The 19650-nt window shown below is 32.7% G+C and overlaps 2 protein-coding genes across 3 annotated transcripts; one reads left to right on the top strand and one right to left on the bottom strand.

Annotated features, from left to right (window-relative positions):
• Nucleotides 1-76: 76 nt before the first annotated feature.
• On the top strand, nucleotides 77-12026 carry Polr3D (RNA polymerase III subunit C53). Its single transcript, XM_090170462.1, has 8 exons — nucleotides 77-410; nucleotides 1786-1887; nucleotides 2681-2838; nucleotides 4457-4587; nucleotides 5306-5414; nucleotides 9061-9204; nucleotides 10503-10639; nucleotides 10838-12026. Exons 1-8 carry the CDS (start codon nucleotides 304-306, stop codon nucleotides 11114-11116), a joined length of 1167 nt encoding a protein of 388 aa, XP_090026588.1. The 5' UTR covers nucleotides 77-303; the 3' UTR covers nucleotides 11117-12026.
• Nucleotides 12027-15653: 3627 nt separating this feature from the next.
• Nucleotides 15654-18225, bottom strand: LOC149963087 (uncharacterized). 2 transcript variants are annotated; one of them, XM_090170460.1, is made up of 3 exons: nucleotides 18084-18225; nucleotides 17181-17277; nucleotides 15654-16349 (listed from the first exon to the last, which is right to left on the bottom strand). In XM_090170460.1, the coding sequence occupies exons 1-3, from the start codon at nucleotides 18129-18131 to the stop codon at nucleotides 15721-15723; spliced, it is 774 nt and encodes a 257-aa protein (XP_090026586.1). In that variant the 5' UTR covers nucleotides 18132-18225; the 3' UTR covers nucleotides 15654-15720. The 2 variants fall into 2 exon arrangements, with proteins under 2 accessions (XP_090026586.1, XP_090026585.1); XM_090170459.1 differs by having other exon boundaries at nucleotides 15656-16409; nucleotides 18084-18224.
• Nucleotides 18226-19650: the final 1425 nt, after the last annotated feature.

Below are 19650 nucleotides of genomic sequence, written 5' to 3'. Positions count from 1 at the left end.
AATTATTCCAAAACTGGAGGATAAAACTGGTCCCTCGGCTCTGTACGTTAATTATAAATTTTCATTGGGACTAGTGTTTGAGTAGTTCCGAGTCCTGACAAGTTACACGTTTAAGGGGTAGTTAGTTGAAAAAACTTATTTCTTGCACTTATTGGAGCTGGCCCGCCTGGCCGTGCCGCCGTTGTGTAGTCTGCTATGAAAATATGCATAATTAAATGTCTTGAATTCTTAGGGTTTTCAGATTATTTATTTATTTAAATAATAATTATAAACTTAGTGTAGATATTTATATGAAAGCCTAAAATGAACTCTCAAAGTTCGGGGACAGAATTACCCAACAGCAGCTCGACAATGAATTTACCAAGAGGACTCTTAGGAAGGCAGGGTCTACCTATTGCAAGAGGAGCAAGGTAGGTAGTAGACAAAATATAAGACCCATATGTTATGTTTTTTCCCCAAATTCCCATTGGTGGTCTGCAGAATTTTGGGTGCTAATTAACTATGGGAAGGGTATGACCCCCTTAAATTGTTCAAACTCTTATTTAAAATTTCTTTGAAAAGTCGGGCGAATTTTTTTATAATGCGATCCTTTTAGGATTGCTATCAGTCTTGTTGTAATCCATCTCATTCTAATTTATATTTGGTTTTCAACTAATGACAAAGGTAATTGTTATTACTTTTAAAAAGTATTTCTTATCAATTCAAGTACAACGCTGTGGGTTATTCCTTTTTTAGAAGGGTAATTATCCTTAGGAATGTTTTCCTGAAAGGTTAGTCCCGATCAGACTTAAAAACAACATAACTAAAGGATATATAATTGTCAATTTTATTAAAATAATCATCTCACTATATAGTCGAAAATCATGTAGAAATGTGTGCTTAAGGGTTCAAGAGTGTTAAAAGAGATATGAATGTTGGAGAAGAGGCTAGAAGCTATTTCCAGATAATTCAAAATATTTTCCGAAGGAGTAATAAATTACCTTTGACATAATATGAAGGCTCTATTTATTTATGGTCTAAGCTGAATGCCAATATAGTCGTTTTAATAACCTGTTCCTTACAAGTGTAAAATTGTGGGTTATTGTAAAGTTAATATCTTTGTAATTGGATAGTTCATTTTGAAATCCCAGAAATGTCTTTCATTGACAATATTTTACATCGACCTATGCAAGATCACTTTATAGTCAGAGCGCTTGGTAATAAATTGTTATTAATTGTTATCCAAGTCTGAAAACTGAAACATCATTCTTGAACTATTCCCTTAAGTAATCAATACAATATTGTGAAATCCAAGCTCTAGTATTTTATACAGAACTATTACAGTACGCACCACATCTAGACAACTGTTGTTAAATGATAAATAACTGGATGAAATGGTTTAAATTCAAATACATCTGTGGCAATGTATGTTTAAAGGCCCTTACCAAAAAATAAGTTTGCTAAAAACCACTTACGACAACTTGTATTTCAACTTGGTTTTCAGTTTGTATTTGGGACAAATGCCTACTTAAAAATAACTTAAATCCTCTTTATTAATCAACTTATTTATAATACTCGTTTTGCTTTTAAAGTTCATTATATGTATGTATTTTAAGTAAATACAGTTTCTGTTGGATTGATAATATGCTTGAATAAATTAATTCCTAGTGAAAAAAATGATATAATAATGAATAGATTTTTAAAGCCCATAGTGGTTGAATCACATTAACATGCCAATAAGAATCCTAATTTAAGAAATGATAATTATTTCTTTCGAATAACATTAATATTTAGTTCTTTTTTTAGGCTACCTTCAGTAAGAACGCCAAGAGATTTGACTTTAGGTGGAGCACCAAAAAGGACATTTACCCCAAATATTCCAGTGAAGAAAGAAAGGCCCAAAGATTTGTTAGTATTTTAATATTAATTCTGGGAAAGTACAAGGAATCTAAACATTAAAATATAATATAAAATGTGTGTGCCTAGTATGCTATTGGGAATTAAAGAAACTAAAAGTCTGACCTGGCCCAGTAAGATGAATGTTTCTTCCATCACGTGACTGGTTGAGCCATTTTAAAAAATTAGAGTAAAATTTCCCTCTATTAGATTTCCCTGTTTTAGGCTAGGTTGTTATGGGCTGGGAAATTATTTGTACTTTTGGTCAAAATAAAGTTTGCTCAAATTCCTAACCTGATTATGTAAAGCAGTCTATGCTAGAGATAGGAATTTTCTCTCACTTTAAATTGACTTTTGTCTAATTAAAATAGTAAGTTGAAGAGCAGAGCCACGTTATTGACTAGGCAAGATAGCTAAATTGCCTTTTTCTTAGGAAGACAGTGGGCCCGGTATCAGGTTTTCATTTTCCTTGTTTTAAGATAATTGCCTTTTTCTAGAGTGGAAAGTGATAAATGTCGTTTCAACTACTGTATAGTTTTTTAGGGATTCATTTTGAGAATTTAGCCTAAGACCCAAAATTCCATTAATATAGCCCTGTAATAGAATATTAACTATGTGTTTTAGGGGCTAAGGCCGTGTTTGAAAATTTTTTACTTTTAATTATCAATTATGGCAAAATCAATTTTTTTTTTGCCTTTGAATGAACTGTTCTTTATTAGTAAAAGCTGAAGTTATCAAAGTATAACATTTTAAATTTTCACTTCACTTTGAAATTAAACTCATCTTAAATTCTTTAAAACTACAGAAATGCTAAAGTTGATTCAGCGTCAAAAGAAGGAAAGCATGAAATTTCAAAAAGGGAAAGGGGAAGGGGTCGAGGCAGGGGCAGAGGAAGAGGTAGAGATGTCATTCAACTTCAAGGCTCTATTTTTTCGGAAGGTCCCATGGCTTCAATGAAAAAAGGTAGTTTTGATTTTTCAGTTTGGGGTAAACTTTTTTGTAAAACTAATGTGAAATGTCAATACTACCAATTATGTATTTATAGAGAATATGTGTGCAGCATCTTGTTTACTTAATAATTCCCAGAAGAAAAACGACGCCTTTCCTTGTATAATTTTCCTCCCTTTGTCCCAGGTCATTCAATGACAGATAGGCACACCTTGTCAGACCTACCTCCTTAGATTTTGTTCAGTGATCCATTTCATACGAAAAATCTGATAACAATATTATTTTTAACATCCGATTAAAGGTTTTAGAGGTATTAGACATTGAAGAAAATGGTAAAAGTGCACTTGACCCCTAAACTTGGCAAAATAAAATATTTTGGAGTAAGTCTGATTTTGGAATTACAAATAAGTATTACCTTGAGAACTAAAAATAATATTTTGGGATCTTAGCATTTTGTTGTAAAACATATCAGAAGAAATGAAAAACAAAATTAACTTTTAATTAAAGCGCTGTTACATGCCAATGTCAAAGGTCAAATATTGTAAACTGCAAGTTTTATAGCCATATATTTTTTCTACAAAGTGTTTTGAAAAACGCTTTAAAAACCGTTTTTGTAATTATAAATCAGACCAATACATTATACATCTTGTCTAGTTTAAAGGTCAATGTTTAATATATCAAACTGTCCAACGGATTTTAAAAAGAACTCAGAAATCAGCCTTTTCTCATAACATATAGTTGAAATTACAATAAAATGAAAGGAAGTTTTGTTGACATGCTCATTTTTACAATATTCACACTTGCAACGCTATCTCCATCCACATTCTTAAAACCCTCACAGGGTCACACAAAATAATCAACTATTTTCTAAATGACAACTGAACACACTTTGGGCCCTAATTAAAACCCGTTTTGCCAGTTAATTTTTAATATTTAATAATTTTTCTAATTTTTCTCGCTCGTTCCTTTTGCATATAACTTAGAATTTTTAGGCTTAATTTGGTGCCTCAAATGCATATTCTGATGAAATACCGCATTTTTTCCATAAAATTTAGTCTCCCCTTCTATTGTTTGGTTTTATTAACATGGTTTGCCCATCTGTAGATGGATGACCCGCTTGTTAAGAGGGAAACACACTTTTAATCACCTGCTCTCATTCTCTCTCCTTATGTCGCCGGAGAATATACCAAGAATCTTGAGATTAGAGGCTCTAGATGGGGCCACGTATTATCATCCTTAATAACCCCTCAGTGTATTTTAACTATTAGGATTGACAGTTGATTGTTAGATTGAGAATTATCTAACATTTTTTAAGATTTTCTTTTCAAATAGAGAACAGGTCCAAATATCATCTAATACATAAACTTTTATTATTGCTATTATTTCTACCTAGGTTTTGTCATTCAATAAACATGTAAACCCACTTCCAACTATAATAACAAACTAAATTAGACACTTCACTTCCAGCAAAATTAATGTCATTCTGTGAATGGAAATATTTTTTTCGTTTTTCATGTATAATTTTTTGCATGTCTTAAATATTTTTATGATTATTATCTATAGGTAACTCAATGATTGGAATATAATAACAGACTTGTACTTTAGTATTAACTATTAATACTTTCGCTTCTAGCTGCCTATGAGAGATCTGATGTTGGAAGAGATAGTACAATTACTGTTCCTAAGTATAAGCCTGTTAAATTAAAAACTAAAGAAGAAAGAGATGAAGAAGGTAAGCTGTTGGATGATCTACTTAGAGATGATGTAAGTAAAGTTTGTATTAATTTTCATGGATAGAACTTAAGCTTATGTTACGATTACTTTTAACTAAAGTACTGAGCAACAAAATTACATTTTTTATATTAATTAAATTGATTCTGCCAAAAACGTTTCTACAATACTTAATAATTAATACTTTAATTGCAAGACTAGAGATTCCATTTTCTCCTTTGCAAATTGTAAACCACACACTGCTTAACTTCTCGATTTTATGAGTATAGCGACAGAGTGGACAGCTCAGTTTGTTCTTGAATAGAAACTATCTATGAAAAAATTAAGGTACAATAGCCAGAACTCAAGCTGCCTGAGTGGTTAGTAAAAATGTATAAGCTGTCACATGTCAAAAGAGGGGTAAAAATTCGCTTTTGTCTCGGTCTTTAATTAAAGTGACAAATTAATTTCCCAGCCAGGGAATAAAAAGATTTCATCCTATTTTAGATAATTATTTGTGCCCACTTTTCACGAATAATTAGCTATTTGCTTCCTTTGACGACCCCATAGTTGATATATGTGAAGAGTTTAATGCTGAAATCTCATGTACTTTCATGTCAACTAGTTAGGGCATTGGATTGTTTTGATAAGAAAAATTTGCTCTTTTAAATCTTGCTTATTTTTTAAGTGTGTTGTATTTAATTTACTTATTACTGTGCTGATCATAACTTTATTCACTCATGATAAATATGATAAACATATTTCATTTCAGTTTGTAGATGACATTGATGAAAAACATTCAAGAAAAATTTTGCCTGTTCAGTTACCACTTTTGGGCGTTGAAGTTAAAAAGGAAGAATTGAAAGAAGAGAAAATTAAAAGTAACTATTAATGAGGTTTTGAAAGTAATAATCCCGAATTTCTTTTTTTTTAAATGTTATCCAATCTTGGCTCCTCTTTAATAGGTGCTAGCCTAAATCCTTTGTTGTTCAACTTGTTAAAAAGTTCTATGCACTTTTTAATATTTATATTAATTTAGCATAAAATGCTCTTGCATTTGTTTTATTTTAGGGACCTTGCGCGAAATTGCTCAAGCCTATCCCTTACCAAAAAATAAGCTGGTTTAAATCTAGGTTAGTACCTAGTTTTAACCTTGGATTTGTCTCAAGTACCATAATAATACTATGTAAATACTACCTTTCATAACCACCTTCATACCATATTGACAAAATATAGTTTGGTTTAAAACTAGGTCACTACCTATTTGATAACCTTTACATTACAAGGTCGCTACCCAATTAAACTAGGTCAATACTAGTCGTAAACCAGGTTGATACCAAATTTATACTAGGCACTCATCATAAACTAGGTTATTCCAGATTTATACCCAGTTCATTCCAGGCCTATACCCTACCTAAACCAGGTTTATACCCAGTTCATTCCAGGCTTATCCCCTAAACCAGGTTTATACCCAGTTCATTCCAGGCCTATACCCTACCTAAACCAGGTTTATACCCAGTTTATTCCAGGCCTATACCCCACCTAAACCAGGTTGATACCCAGTTAATTCCAGGCCTATACCCTACCTAAAAAAAGGCTTATACTCTTTCCATACTAGGTCATTGTAAATTCAGTGATCTAAAATAGTAGTTAAAAAGAAACTTTTAAATGAAATTTAATTTGAGTAAATGACATTTCACAATTTGCTAGTTTAGTTTGCTTTTTTCTTTGTTTTTGTAATGACGGACGCTGGCACATTTTTCGTTTATAACTGTTGTTACATTTTCAGTTGTTATACTTTCTTCTGGGCATTTTTTCTTACCGTACACTAGAATGATATCGTATAAATATATGCTTAATTCCATGGAGATGAATAAAAATTACCTGTAATGGCATGAAGTAATTCTTTGGGAATGCCGCCTTTACTCTTACTTTTACCTTGAGCAGTCATGTTGGCCAGATCTTTAGATGTAAACAGTGTAGTTAAAATCATAATTTTCCCAGGATCATTTTCAGTGAGGTCAAAAATTAATTTTTCCTTGTCCGAGACCATTACTCCCATTCCTTTAACCAACCTATAACAGTATTAATTTCAGTTAAAAATAATTACAGGCATAGTTTTTACCATTTTTGGTTGACTTTGAGTAATAGTTGTGCTGAGTATGATATTGCTGGTTGCGCTGAGTATGATATTGCTGGTTGCGCTGAGTATGATATTGCTGGTTGCGCTGAGTATGATATTGCTGGGTCCGCTGAGCATGATATTGCTGGGTCCGCTGAGTATGATATTGCTGGGTCCGCTGAGTATGATATTGCTGGGTCCGCTGAGTATGATATTGCTGGGTCCACTGAGTATGATATTGCTGGTTCCGCTGAATATGAATCCGCAGTTGAGACAGCAAGTGCTTTCGAGGGAAATGAAGTAGAAGCGGGAACTAAGGACTGTGAAGTAACAACTGCTTCTCTTGAGTAAGGCACAGTTACACTTGCTGAGGTTGCATTTGCTGTTTCTGATATATTTTCCCATGGATTTTGAAGTGTACTATTAGCCTGACCATTTTTGGTGATTATTTTGGCTTTAGCTGCTTTGATCACTTTCGTTGCCTTTTTAGCTTTCTTATTGATATCTTTTTTCTCAAAGATTTTTCCTTTTGGTTTTATTTGGTACTTCGACAGATACATGATTACCAACCAAATTTAGACCAATTTTTTTATTGTAACTTGTTTGAAGGTTATCTAGTGAAGCACGCTCTAAAATTTTGTAGAATTACAAGAACAATTCAATTGAAATCTCAAGCCACAAACAAGTGAAAAATCATAATTCAAAAATATAGCTTACCAAGTCCAATTTTAATTACTGTGGCCTTGTACCAATTGTTTTTTTTCCACTTTACATCGCAAATGTTCCCATCTTTTCTATCCTTTTCTTTTAAATGTGTTAAAGGAAAAAAAAGGTTTTTGGTCTTTGTGCCAAAAAAAACTAAGGCTAAGCCTTAGCATTTCTATTACTTAAGAAGATGATGGAACACTTCTATTTAACAAAGCTATCTGAGGGTTCAGATGTTATTGATATTTCATCTGAAGGTTCAGACATTATTGATATATAATTAAAACTTTATCACTAAAATATCTAAAATTTCTACGAGAAGTATACGAGCCACGCGGCGTGAAAATCGACATAAAGAATGTGTTTTGCACCTTTGGCTGTATTAGGGTCTAATGAGAAGAAACATGGGAAGGACCTGGTACTTTTGGTTTGAAAATCTCCAGGAATAAACTACTTTAACTAGTTCAAAGCCACATTATTACCATGTTAAAATAAACAAGAAAAACATGGGGGTGACCTGGTACTTTTGGTTTGAAAATCTCCAGGTGTAAACTACTTTAGCCAGTTTATAACCACATTATTACCAGGCTAAAACCAGGTAGATTATGACCATAAATCATAAGTCAGCTTTATACCAGGCTAGTACCAAATTATAAAAAGTGAAAAATAATAGGCTAGGTTGTACCCGGTTTGTACTATTAAAAAACACCTTATTTTAAGAAAACCAGGTGAAATCCACTCTAAAACCAGCTTATTTTTTGGTAACTCTAAAATATCAAGAGTTTATGCTAGCAGATATTATAGTTTCTGTTCTAATCCTACTCTGGGATTTCCTTTTTTGCCTGACAATTGTAAGGACTGTATTAAAGAGCTCAAAGAAATGGCAAAACGTAATTTAGTTGAAAATATAATAATAAATCAAGATACATGGAAAAAATAAATAAAATTATACAATGTTAGACTTCAGAGCATATAGGGCTACTGCTGAATATGATACCACGAATGGATAACTTGATCTAGGAATGGATACCATAGCCAATATCTGGTGTAGTGAAGTTTTTGACAGAATGATAACACTTTTAACATTATTGAGAAGGGGGACCAATATGGTCTGCGAGAACTTACCATAGAGGATATTGCCGGGTAATAATTTCGACATTGATGATACCAATAACACGGAGCATTGGTAATTAAGTGGGTCACAGTCAGCTCAAGCGGCAGTGTTGCAGCTGGTTCTTAAGAATATGGCAACTTCTAGCTAAAATACCAATTTATAACCTTGTTTGCAATGATTGTTTTTAAGTGTTGGCAGTTTGCAATGGACCAGCTCCAAATTAGAATCTGAAGACGCTCATTGTTACTGCTCATTTTTTACTCCAGTAGTTATTTCTTCCCTCTTAGGCATAAATTGGGCCAAACCTTCACCCCTTAATATGATGTAACACAACTTCTAGTTGAAACTACCATGTGACTGGTGTTTAATGATGAATTACGGTTAAAACTGTTTACGACTTGACTTTTCACCTGGAAGGCATATCAGCCAAAGTACTGTGTTTGTTTCAACAATAACAAATAATCTGCCCCCCCCATATGGTTGGTCTTTTTTTACTTGCCAGGTGTTTGTTTCTTCTTAATGAAATCTAATCATATTATTTTTAAAGTTCGTTGGTGTAAGAAGTTAATAAACCTTTTTCACTCAGTAAAGAAAGAAAAACTGGAAGATGAACCAATGGACACTGAAGATAATCAAGAAATTAAAACAAAGAAACAAAGTTTAATTTTACATTATGAAAAAGAGCGAGAACTATCTACCCCTGAGATATTCTTAAATGATGAGATTCCTGGTAAGAATTTATCAAATTTATTAGTTAGTGCACTTACACTGGATGAATACTTATATATTATGCTTGATTCTGAGGATCCCAAAAGTTTTAAATTTTATATACAGGGTGTTAACTAAAACGATACAGAGCCAATTACTCAAAATGTGTTTTATGTAAGAATTTGAAATTTGCAGGTTACATCGAGGGTGCAGGGGGACAAAAACCATAAGGTTGTGTGTGGTATTCTAATCAAGACACGACATTTAAGGGCTTATAAATTGAAAACTACCAGATCTAATGGATCAAAATTGTCGTGACACTCTAAACTGAGTGGGGGAGTTTGAAATTGGTAACTTATGATGACCTTGCAACATTAGTTCAAGGTCATTCAAAATTTATCTCGAGAACCATTAGCATTAGGAGAATGGTTCCAATTAGAAAAATGTCCCGCAAGGTTTTTTAAGTAAAATTACCTTTTACCCGAGGTAAATAAACCAATAAAACTCAAAAATAAACGTTAATTAATTGATTTAAGACGTACCAAGTATTTTTATTAACTTTTTTTAGTTTTAATGTTTTAAACACAAAAGAAACTAAAAAAGCTTATTGAAATAAATTGAATGGCCTTGAACTAATGTTTCAAGGTCATCGTAAGTTACAAAATACGAACTTGTTTAGAGTGTCACGACAATTTTTATACATTAGCTCTGGTAGTTTTCGATTTATAAGCCCTTAAATGTCGTGTCTTTATTTGAATACCATACACGACCTTATGGTTTTTGGTCTAACATTTCTCGGCTTCCCAATGGTCAAATTAGATCGGGTCAAAGTTATTTAGACTTAAAATTAAACGTAGAACACATTTCTAATTGGAACCATTCTTCTAATCCTAATGGTTCTAGAGATAAAATTTGAATGACCTTGAAGACCGGCCTGGTTTAAGGTCATTGAAAATTCCATTGACATTTGTCCCCTTGCACCCTCTATGTAACCTGCAAATTTAAAATTCTTACATAAAACACATTTTGAGTAATTGGCTCTGTATCGTTTTTTAGTTAACACCCTGTATAAGTATTTTACATTTATTAAATTTCTTTGAAATAAAAATTATTTTATTCAAGGTTTTATTTCAGTTTAGAATTCCTTCTTGTGGCTTGTTCTTCCCATAAAAGAAAATTACAATATTTTACCATTTTCCTTTTAACTGTTTACTAACAAAATTTGTTATATTTATTTCAAATAAATCTTTTAAGTAACTTTTTCTTATATTTCATCCCAATAAGTTAAATTACTCAGATCTTTATTTGTATTGGTTTCAGAAAATGGACAGTTGCTATTTTTCCAATTACCAGATTGTTTACCTGGTGTTGTAAGCAAGCATGAAGATGAAGCAAGACAAAACCAGAAAAAAGGAGACCAGGGCAATGCAGCCAATGCACCAGAAAATACAAATCAGGTTTGTAATTAAACTATTTGATTGAATTAGGGTTGTAAACAATTTATGACACACCCTAATTGGTAACATAACTTTTGAGCATTTTAGCATTTTAATTCATTATTATTATTATGTATGTTATAAACATTGGTAGCAATGCGCCATGAATTTTGGCAGAATAAGGGACTATCTATTATTAAAAAAATTTCTTTTTTCCAGGAATCTCCAACTACAGTGCAGCACTGTACATTATCAGATTTACCTGAAGGCTTAATTGGAAAACTTCAAGTATTAAAATCTGGAAAAACAAGACTAATTATGGGCTCCGTTAGCTTCCATGTTGAACTAGGAACTGCACAAGGATTCCTTCAAGATGTAGTGTCTATTAAAACTGACGGGAACAGTGGGCAAATGATTATACTAGGACATGTAGAAAACAAAATTGTTTGCATGCCTGAAATAGAAAGTTTAGTGTTATCAACCAAAGTAACTACGTGACAAATATTTTGTCTAGAGATGTTGTTAGCTGCTCAATTTGGTATATATAAACTACTGGTTATAATAGTACTTTATCATGTTTAGTGGTATTGATAGTGTACTATATAATATTTTTATTTGAGGAATTGTTTTCATTAAAATACAATTTTTTCTACTGTCACTAAGGGTTAGCTTATTTACTATGAGTAAAATTGAATTTTACAATGTTTTAAATGGTAATTATAAACAAAAAATTGAAAATTTCTTTGACATTTAGTTCATAACTTCTGAGAAAGCTAATTTATATGAGGCACTTAAGGCTTCAATGTGTAATTTTTACACTAACAAAGTGTTGTAGATTATTGAAATGTATTACTCACAAATTTGAAAAAACTTAATGCAGCATTTAAACTACATAATTTTGTAGCACAAGACTTGAATTTCAGTTAGTTTTTTTTCCAATTTTTATGAGAACGTATAATAAAATTAACACAAAAGACTAATAAATATCATGAAATTAATGCCCAAATCCTGACTTCATATTTCAGTGGATGTTACACCTATGGTGGATTTCTTTTTAATATCATCAAATGAGAAGAATAATGGAAAGTGGGTTATTATCTCCCAATTTTATTCCCACTAATGAACTGATTATTACCAATAAATATATCCAACTGATTATTAGCATAACTTACGGGAAATGTGGGAAAACTCAAAGTCAATGTTAGCGGCGCCATCTGCCTTGCTTTTTAAATATTGGGTAAAAGTAAAGTTAGTTGGAAAATTTAAATATCAGTAACCAATACCATGTAGGTTTTGCCCCATCACAATTTTTGTAATATTTTTATAAACAAATATTTAAGTAAGCCATAACTGCTTTTATTTATATTTTTTTTACACTGTCAAACTGTCCAATTAAAATATGGATATAAATAAAAAATAGAGAAGCTTCATTTGTTTAAAGTTTTCTGTTAGGTTAATATTCATGACTTAGCCTTAAATAATTGTGTAATGAAAAAAAATATGCCCAACCCTCTAATTCTTTCCCTTTTCTGATTTGGAAAAGTAACTAACATTGTAAGTATGAAATAAATCATTAGTTTTATTTCTACTAAAAAAATTCTCTTAATCAAAATAAACTTTATTCATCCAAGATAAAAAATATTTAATTTATGTATAGTTCATACAGTTATTAGTCCAGGCAACGAAAAGGTATAGAGGGAAATGTTGGGAACACAATTTTTGACTTCGTAACTTTGTTTGGACTAGTTAGGAGGTGAACATATCAAAAGTCCCCGTTCGTAGCCCTAAAGCCGGGTGGGAGGAGGGGGTTTGAAGGTCCCATTTTTCGGTTTTTCGCTTATATCTCGGACACTATGCGACATGACCACTTTTACAAAATGCAAGCCGATTACATTTGCTACAGGTCTATTAAATTTATGAGACGCGTTATCGTAGTGATCGCCGACTATTATTTATGTAAGATACAATAAATCTTCAATAAAACAGCTAAAAATAACTTAAATTAATTAAAAATTAGATTATTTACTGTCCAATGATGTATCATTTCATTATTTACTAGCTTTAATGAATTAGATCTGATTTGTAGGTAAGAAAGGTAAACGCTGTAGCAAAAACGCAATGCGTCCTGTACTTAAAAATCCCAACTAAACCTCCCTTTCTACGAAGTCCCTTTCTTTCACACTAACTCCCCTTCTACGAATTTCACACTAAAAGTTAAAAGGTCCGGACGGGCACAAGGAACTAAAGAACTTAGGGAAGCAAAGGGGTGGAAGTCCAAAGTCGAGTAAAATAAAATTGAACTGTGAGTTGAATTGAATTAGATTAATAACAGTGTCAGGTATTTGGTATTAGGCGCGTTTAGTTGGAAATCAGGCCCTGAACATTGAGTTAAAATTTCAAACCGCTAGAGCTAACCGTTCTAGTTTTTAGGAACATGACATACAAATAAATAAATAAAAGGACAAACTTTAAGACTTATAGTTATAGATTATATGGCGTCGAAACATATCAAAACAATATGGTGATTTTCCAGTCCTACCAACATTTTTGGGCGCTAACGATTTGAAAACGGGATGTCTAACGAAAATAGATAAAATAGTAAAGTAATATATATTATTGAAGTGAATTTAATGCTCTACAGCCCTATGGCTGGCATTTATTTTTTGGGTGCATCGTTGAAGGGTTATCCGGTCAAAAATAACAAAAAATGTGAGGCAAAAATGTTTTTCGCCAAAATTACAGACTTTCAAGAGCGGATATCTTGAAAACTATACAAGATATCAAAAAACGACAAATTGAAAGCTGTAGCAAATTTAATCAGCGTTCATTGTATAGAGTGGTCATGTCGCTAGGGCGCATAGTTTAAGAGATATAAGCAAAAAACCAAAAAATGGGACCTTCAAACCCCCTCCTCACATTTATAAAGTGGGTTCACTTGGCAAGACATGCTTTGAAGTTTTATTTTTCTTTGAGACATGAACTTTGTAGTATAGTACTCTAGTTACTTGTGATTATTTATATAAAATATTTAGTTTATAATCCCTAGTGTAGCTAACATTATCAGTGGCAGCCATATTGTTTAGTACACCAAATGGCCAGGCCCTTATCTTAATTGACCTAACTTTGAAGGGCACCAGTGTGGTGTTATTATTAAAGGAGAAAACTGGTGGTGAGCAGAGCAGCAGAACAGTATACAGGGATGAAAAAAACAGGAGTGGTTAACTCCCAGCTATCCTCCTAGTTAATTAAAGTATTTCCCCCAGTGGCTGCAACGTTGCATTCCTTTCCCTTGGTGGGATGACTAACAGTTATTAGTCTCTTATTATTATTGTGTAGTTAGGTCTAAGGCCTCTGAAGGCATGTTTCCCACCCTCCTAGAGCCCAGAACGGCTACACTTGTTTCAACCAAACCCAGAGGTTTAGCATTAGTGGCAATATGGTCAGCAGCCACCATATACTGTTATTCTTTGGCCTACTCCAAATCCTCTCAATTCCCACTTGGAGAACACTTTACCAATGAGAAACATGTTTCTGAGCTATATTTTAGGGGCTATTTTAGGCATAGCAAGATTTAACAAGCTTTCCCTAAAGATTAAACCAGATTAAAATAATGCGCATTATCTAGGGGAATTTTGACAATATGTGATTAGCGTATTCAAAAGTGTTACATTGGAATAAATGGTTACATTACATAAGTTTTCTTTGATTAAATATTAAGGTGGAAAAATTAATGGAAAAACAAGTTAATTGAACAGAACTGGTCAGGTGAAAACCAACTAAATATAAATATATACAGATGGTTGGTCGTCCACCACACACATAGCATCCAAAAACTCACAACAGGATCACTTTTTAAGGCATCTTGACGTTGGTAACAATTCACTCAACTCTGTTAAATCTCTGTTACAAGACGGACAAAGGGAGGTCACATGTCCAGTGTGGGGAAATTCCAGCATCTCTGATCCATTGCACCTTAGGTAGCAATGTCTGTGAAAGCTAGGAGCAACAAACACAACACCCGACACAAGGAGAACGCAACCCGTCAAAAGTTGTGGATTTTCTTGTGTACGTTTTCATTGGCTAGACGCTTTAGCGCCTGCTGCCGTCGGAAGGGGAAAATTCGGAAATTGTCTTCCCCCCCACTCGTCCAATGAAATACGTACACAACCCTTCGTTAGCGTGTTTAAAGGCTAGCTGCGTTCTCCTTGTGTTTGTTGCTCCTAGGTGAAAGAGAGTGGAGGCGCTGGTAAAACCCAGAGAGAATATCTCAAAAATATTTCTTTCAAATGTTTAGGGGAGTACATAAATATTTATAAAATATATTATAATAGTCTGCCGGTGAATGGTGAATTATAATAAAAAAGGATAGTTTTCAACTCTTCTTACCTAACTCATTTTTATTTCAAAAAATTTATTTTAAATTTACTGCCAATTCCATTTGCTGCAGCACTGACCTTGGAGCAAATTATTTTTTTAAATCTAATTCTGCCTTCAACAGAAAATAAAAACGAAATATTTGTGTCTATTTAAATTTATGCAGTTAATTTTTGTTCTTTTTCCTACTTAAATTAAATTGTTGGTTAATGGGTACATACAATTAAAAAGCATTTACAGTATCTAAAATTAATTTTAATTAATTGCACTTGAAACGATAGTACCTCAACAGTATTTAAAATAAAACCAAGTTTAAACCTATATAAAAGCTGCGGTAGTTTTTTTTACCCCAACACTGCAGCATCTCAATATAAAATAAATTATCTGCCACATCCCTCTATAGCTCAATGGGATACACAACATTTTATCGTTTCAGTCTGATCTGTCTAAAGAAAAATCACAGATTTGTGTAGTCCTAATCTTTAGTTGTAGTACCTAAGATTGTCTCCCCAGGTTGAATGCTTGGGCTAATAAGGGGGCACTTAAGATAGTAGAACAACAAATGTTATGAGCTTATGAGCAGCTAGTTTTTAATAGAAGAACCAAAGATTTTACACTATTTACTTTTTAATAGAAGAACAAATATTACACTATGTACACTTTATTAAAACTGGTGGCTGACTAAAACTTAACAATGATTAATAAACATTTTTTAAACTATCATTAACTTATTTATGAAAAGGCGAATTATCTAAGTCAAGTTCAGTACCCACAATTGAAAGAGGTTCAAACCTAATCAACTCTTGAGTGTCTAAAGTTAATAAGTCTGAAGAACTTTGACATATATTTAATTCCTTATTGTCCCTTGAAATGTTCACTAAATTAGTTGGCACTTGTTTGTGTAGGGTAGGCGAGTCTTCTGAGGAACATTGACTCAAGTCAAGTTCTGTACCTTCAAGTGTTATAGGCTCAAATAAAATTGGTTCTTGAGTACACAACGTTAAATGGTCTGAAGGCTCATGGCAAGAAAATTTCGGATCAGGTCCAACCACAACTCTCTCTGCTGAATGTAATGCATCTGAAGTGCCGCAGGTCTTTGCATGTTCTCTGTCTTTCACTGGGAGATCCAAAAACTTAATAACATCATGAGCAAATGATTGTGAAAATTGTGACGACTCATGAAATGCCTGTAGTTTCTTGGGCTCAAATTTGCTTATAAACAAATCATTAAATTCCACTGCTTGTTGACTTATTTCTCCTTTTACTTTAATACTGGCTTCCAAGTTGTTTGCATCCTTATCTGTTTCCTCTAGTAGGCCAGGGTTAGGTTCAACAATCTTAAAATTTTCTTTTACATCTGTAGTTAACAGATCTTTGTTTTTTTCATTTGTACCCAAGCTTAAGCTACTTTGAGCTCCTAAATTTTTATCAAAATTTGAAAAGTATATTAGTAAAACCATGGTGTTCATGTTACTTCCAGCCTAATTATTTTTGACATTTTTGGCATGGTAAATAGAAAACAAAACAGTTTATGACTATTATGACCTTTACCGGTTGTATGTAACTCTAACATCATACCAATATTTGCACAAAATTTACAAAATGTGTCCTGAAAATTATGATGCCAAAGTTACCTTGAGCTAATATTATTTTCAATATTTTATTAAGTATTTCATTCCTGATTATGATTGTACTTGTAGCTAAATGGTTTTATTCTCTAGCTCGTTTTCCAATACATTCTACCTCTATCGAGTGTTTAATTTCCAAGCTTCATTTTTCTTAATTTAAAGAGCTAGTACCCAAAATCAATTAGATTTTGATGTGGTGGTTAAAATTTTTCCTAATTGTCATCAACACTCATCCAAGCTTAATAAACGAGTTAATATAATTCGTTTAAAGATATCCAGAGACATTGAAAATAGATTTTTGTGCCATCTCAGATAGATAAAGGTGAGAAAACCATTTGAGCAGCTTGGATTTGTTTTAAATAATTTTTTGGTACACTAGAATATTTTTTTAGGGTCCATTTTTGCTAGTAAACTTTGAAGCTTTAATCAAAAGGGTTAACACTAACTGGTTATTACTGATTTTTGAAACATTTGCTTTGCTTTATCATTATTGAAATTCTGAAATATTAGCTTAGAAAAAGAGGATTCTAAAAATAAAATGACCAATTTGCAGTTATTACCATTTGTGAAGTAATCTTGAATAGTCTTTTGCTGGCAATTTTGTGAGCTATAACGTAATTTTGGAAAGAGCACTTGGCCAGCTGGAACAGAACGTTTCTGTGGAAAATATATTTAAAAATTTTGTTAAGACAGAAATATGGTTTATGGTTCGAAATTATTATCATTCTTCATAAATTTTAAACACACTTTGTAAGTCTTAAAAACTAGTAAAACAATTAAAAGCAACTAGATATTCTTGAAATGGTTAAAGGCTGGGTATTTTTCATGTATGATTACATCAAAGATAATCATATATAAAAACATGAAAACTATGTGTAGTGTCATTAATTTTTGTGGAGGTTAACATTACTCATTTCATAGCTTTTTCAATTTCAGTGAAAATAAGGTAAATTGATCGGTAATGTATTTGTAAAAAGTGAAATTTTCTATTCAAATTCTGAAAAGATTTTGATACTTTGAAAAAAAAGGCCTACACTTTTAATTTCAATTTGGTCAGAAGAGTACTCAATTTTGGTAAATTTAAAATTTTCATGGGTTGTTAAATGACACGATTTGGTTTTATAAGTTTGGAGGAGTTACCTATTCTCCTAAAAACTAAATGTGCAAATTAGAAAAAGGTTGTTGCTGTGGGGAAATAAATTACTGATGAGCAGAGGCAGTGTAAAATTTTCCCCTTCAAGCATACAAGAATACTGTATTGCTACAAAGATAATAATACACCCACACGTTGTTAAAAAAAACACCGGCTGCTACACTGAGCACCCAGTTTTCAGTTTATCAAACTGGATTTTGTCAGTATAAGTAATTTAAAATTGTTTCATATTTCAAAAGCAGTATATTGTTCAGAGTTAATTAAATACTTTGATTCCTTTATACACAGGGAAATAAAATTATTATATTACTTGGCAGTTCTTTCTTTTAGGGGCAGTTAACCAACCAGACGATTTCATGATTGGAATAATTAAAGACACAATGAATCAATACAGAAATAAGACAATGAGTACGTAAAAAAAACCTTTACTGTCTTAACATGGACGAATTGAAGTCCTTGAGTAATGACCATCGTACTGTGTTTCATAATTTTCCCGCCACCGTTATAACGGGAACGACTCATAATTTCGGAAATCACAACTCCGAATACAAAATTCCCATAAATTCCCATATCGCCGAATTCCCATAACTCAGAATTCCCATAACTCAGAATTCCCATTACGTAGAATTCTCATATCTTCGAACCAAAACCCCGAATACAAAATTCCCATAACTTCGCATTCCCATAACTTCGAATTCCCATAACTTCGAATTCCCATAACTTCGAAATCCCATAACTTCGAATAGTAGTTTTTTGGGTACGGAAATGCTAATTATTATTCTCAACTCAATGGTGAAGTTTGTTTTCGTTGTAAAGCTCTCTTGCGGAATTGAATAGGAGAAAGCGTGTTGATTTCAAATAAATGATGAAAAAAGGACGATAATTAACGGAAATAATGGAAAGATTCAATAGGCCATATCATAAGTAACATAATAGCAGTAAGTATGACAATTAACGAGATTTACAACGGAACTGATTTTCATAGCTATTGCGCAATCCAGATGTTTTATCAGCACAGAGCCCCCTAGTGTCTAAAACACGCGAGACTTCCGCCTAAGCCAAAATATCTGGTTTCCGATAGATCGGCGGAATATTACACTTAATTGATAAAATAAAAAATAAAATTCGGCGGCATGAGCCCAAATATGTTTTTTTGGCACGCGTGATTCGCACGCGGGCTTAAAAACAGAGGCAAAGTTCCTCACGACTCCAGAACGGGCTCTCCGATATTAGGATTATATTCTTAAAGAAAATTATTCACCAAGGACGGTAACTTCAAGAGAGTATCTTTGTCGCAAAAAGGTTCTGTAAGGAAATTAGAATTAAAGCAATAGAAAGTGTCTTACTAATTGTAGTTATGGCACCTATGGCTATATCTAGTTATATATTTGAAACTCAGGTATTATAAATATCATACGTCTATAATATTTTTCAATAAGTATATAACTTTGGAAAATATTTTACTAACGTCTCGTAAGAGCTAATTACAGAGTGACGTCATCATGGTACGAAAATCGCCCCGCTAGACACGATAACGAGTAGACGCAAAACGTCACCGAAGTCCATTATAAAGTCTCTCGTATCTAGCTCTCAGTAAAAGTTTTGCATGTAAAACATAGGAAGTGACAGACTTATGTAAAATATTATAAACTTATGTAAATATGTACTGGTGAAATAACACCACCCGAGTTCAACTGATAAATTACCTATACTTGAAAATTATTATCATAAATGATTATTTGTAATTTAAGATTAAATCTGGTCACATCAGGGCCGTGCCGAGCTTTCGTGGGGCTTCGATTTGCACCCCCCCCCCCCTTTGAACTTTTCCCGTGGGCACCTTCATCTTTAGGGCCCCCTAACAGTCCCTCATGGGC

This window comes from Leiobunum rupestre, chromosome 1 (genome assembly GCF_980474605.1).
Source record: "Leiobunum rupestre chromosome 1, qqLeiRupe1.1.hap1, whole genome shotgun sequence".
Classification (NCBI taxonomy): domain Eukaryota; kingdom Metazoa; phylum Arthropoda; class Arachnida; order Opiliones; family Sclerosomatidae; genus Leiobunum; species Leiobunum rupestre.
The sequence above is the reverse complement of the archived record's forward strand: the minus strand, read 5'-3'. Positions and strand labels throughout refer to the sequence as shown.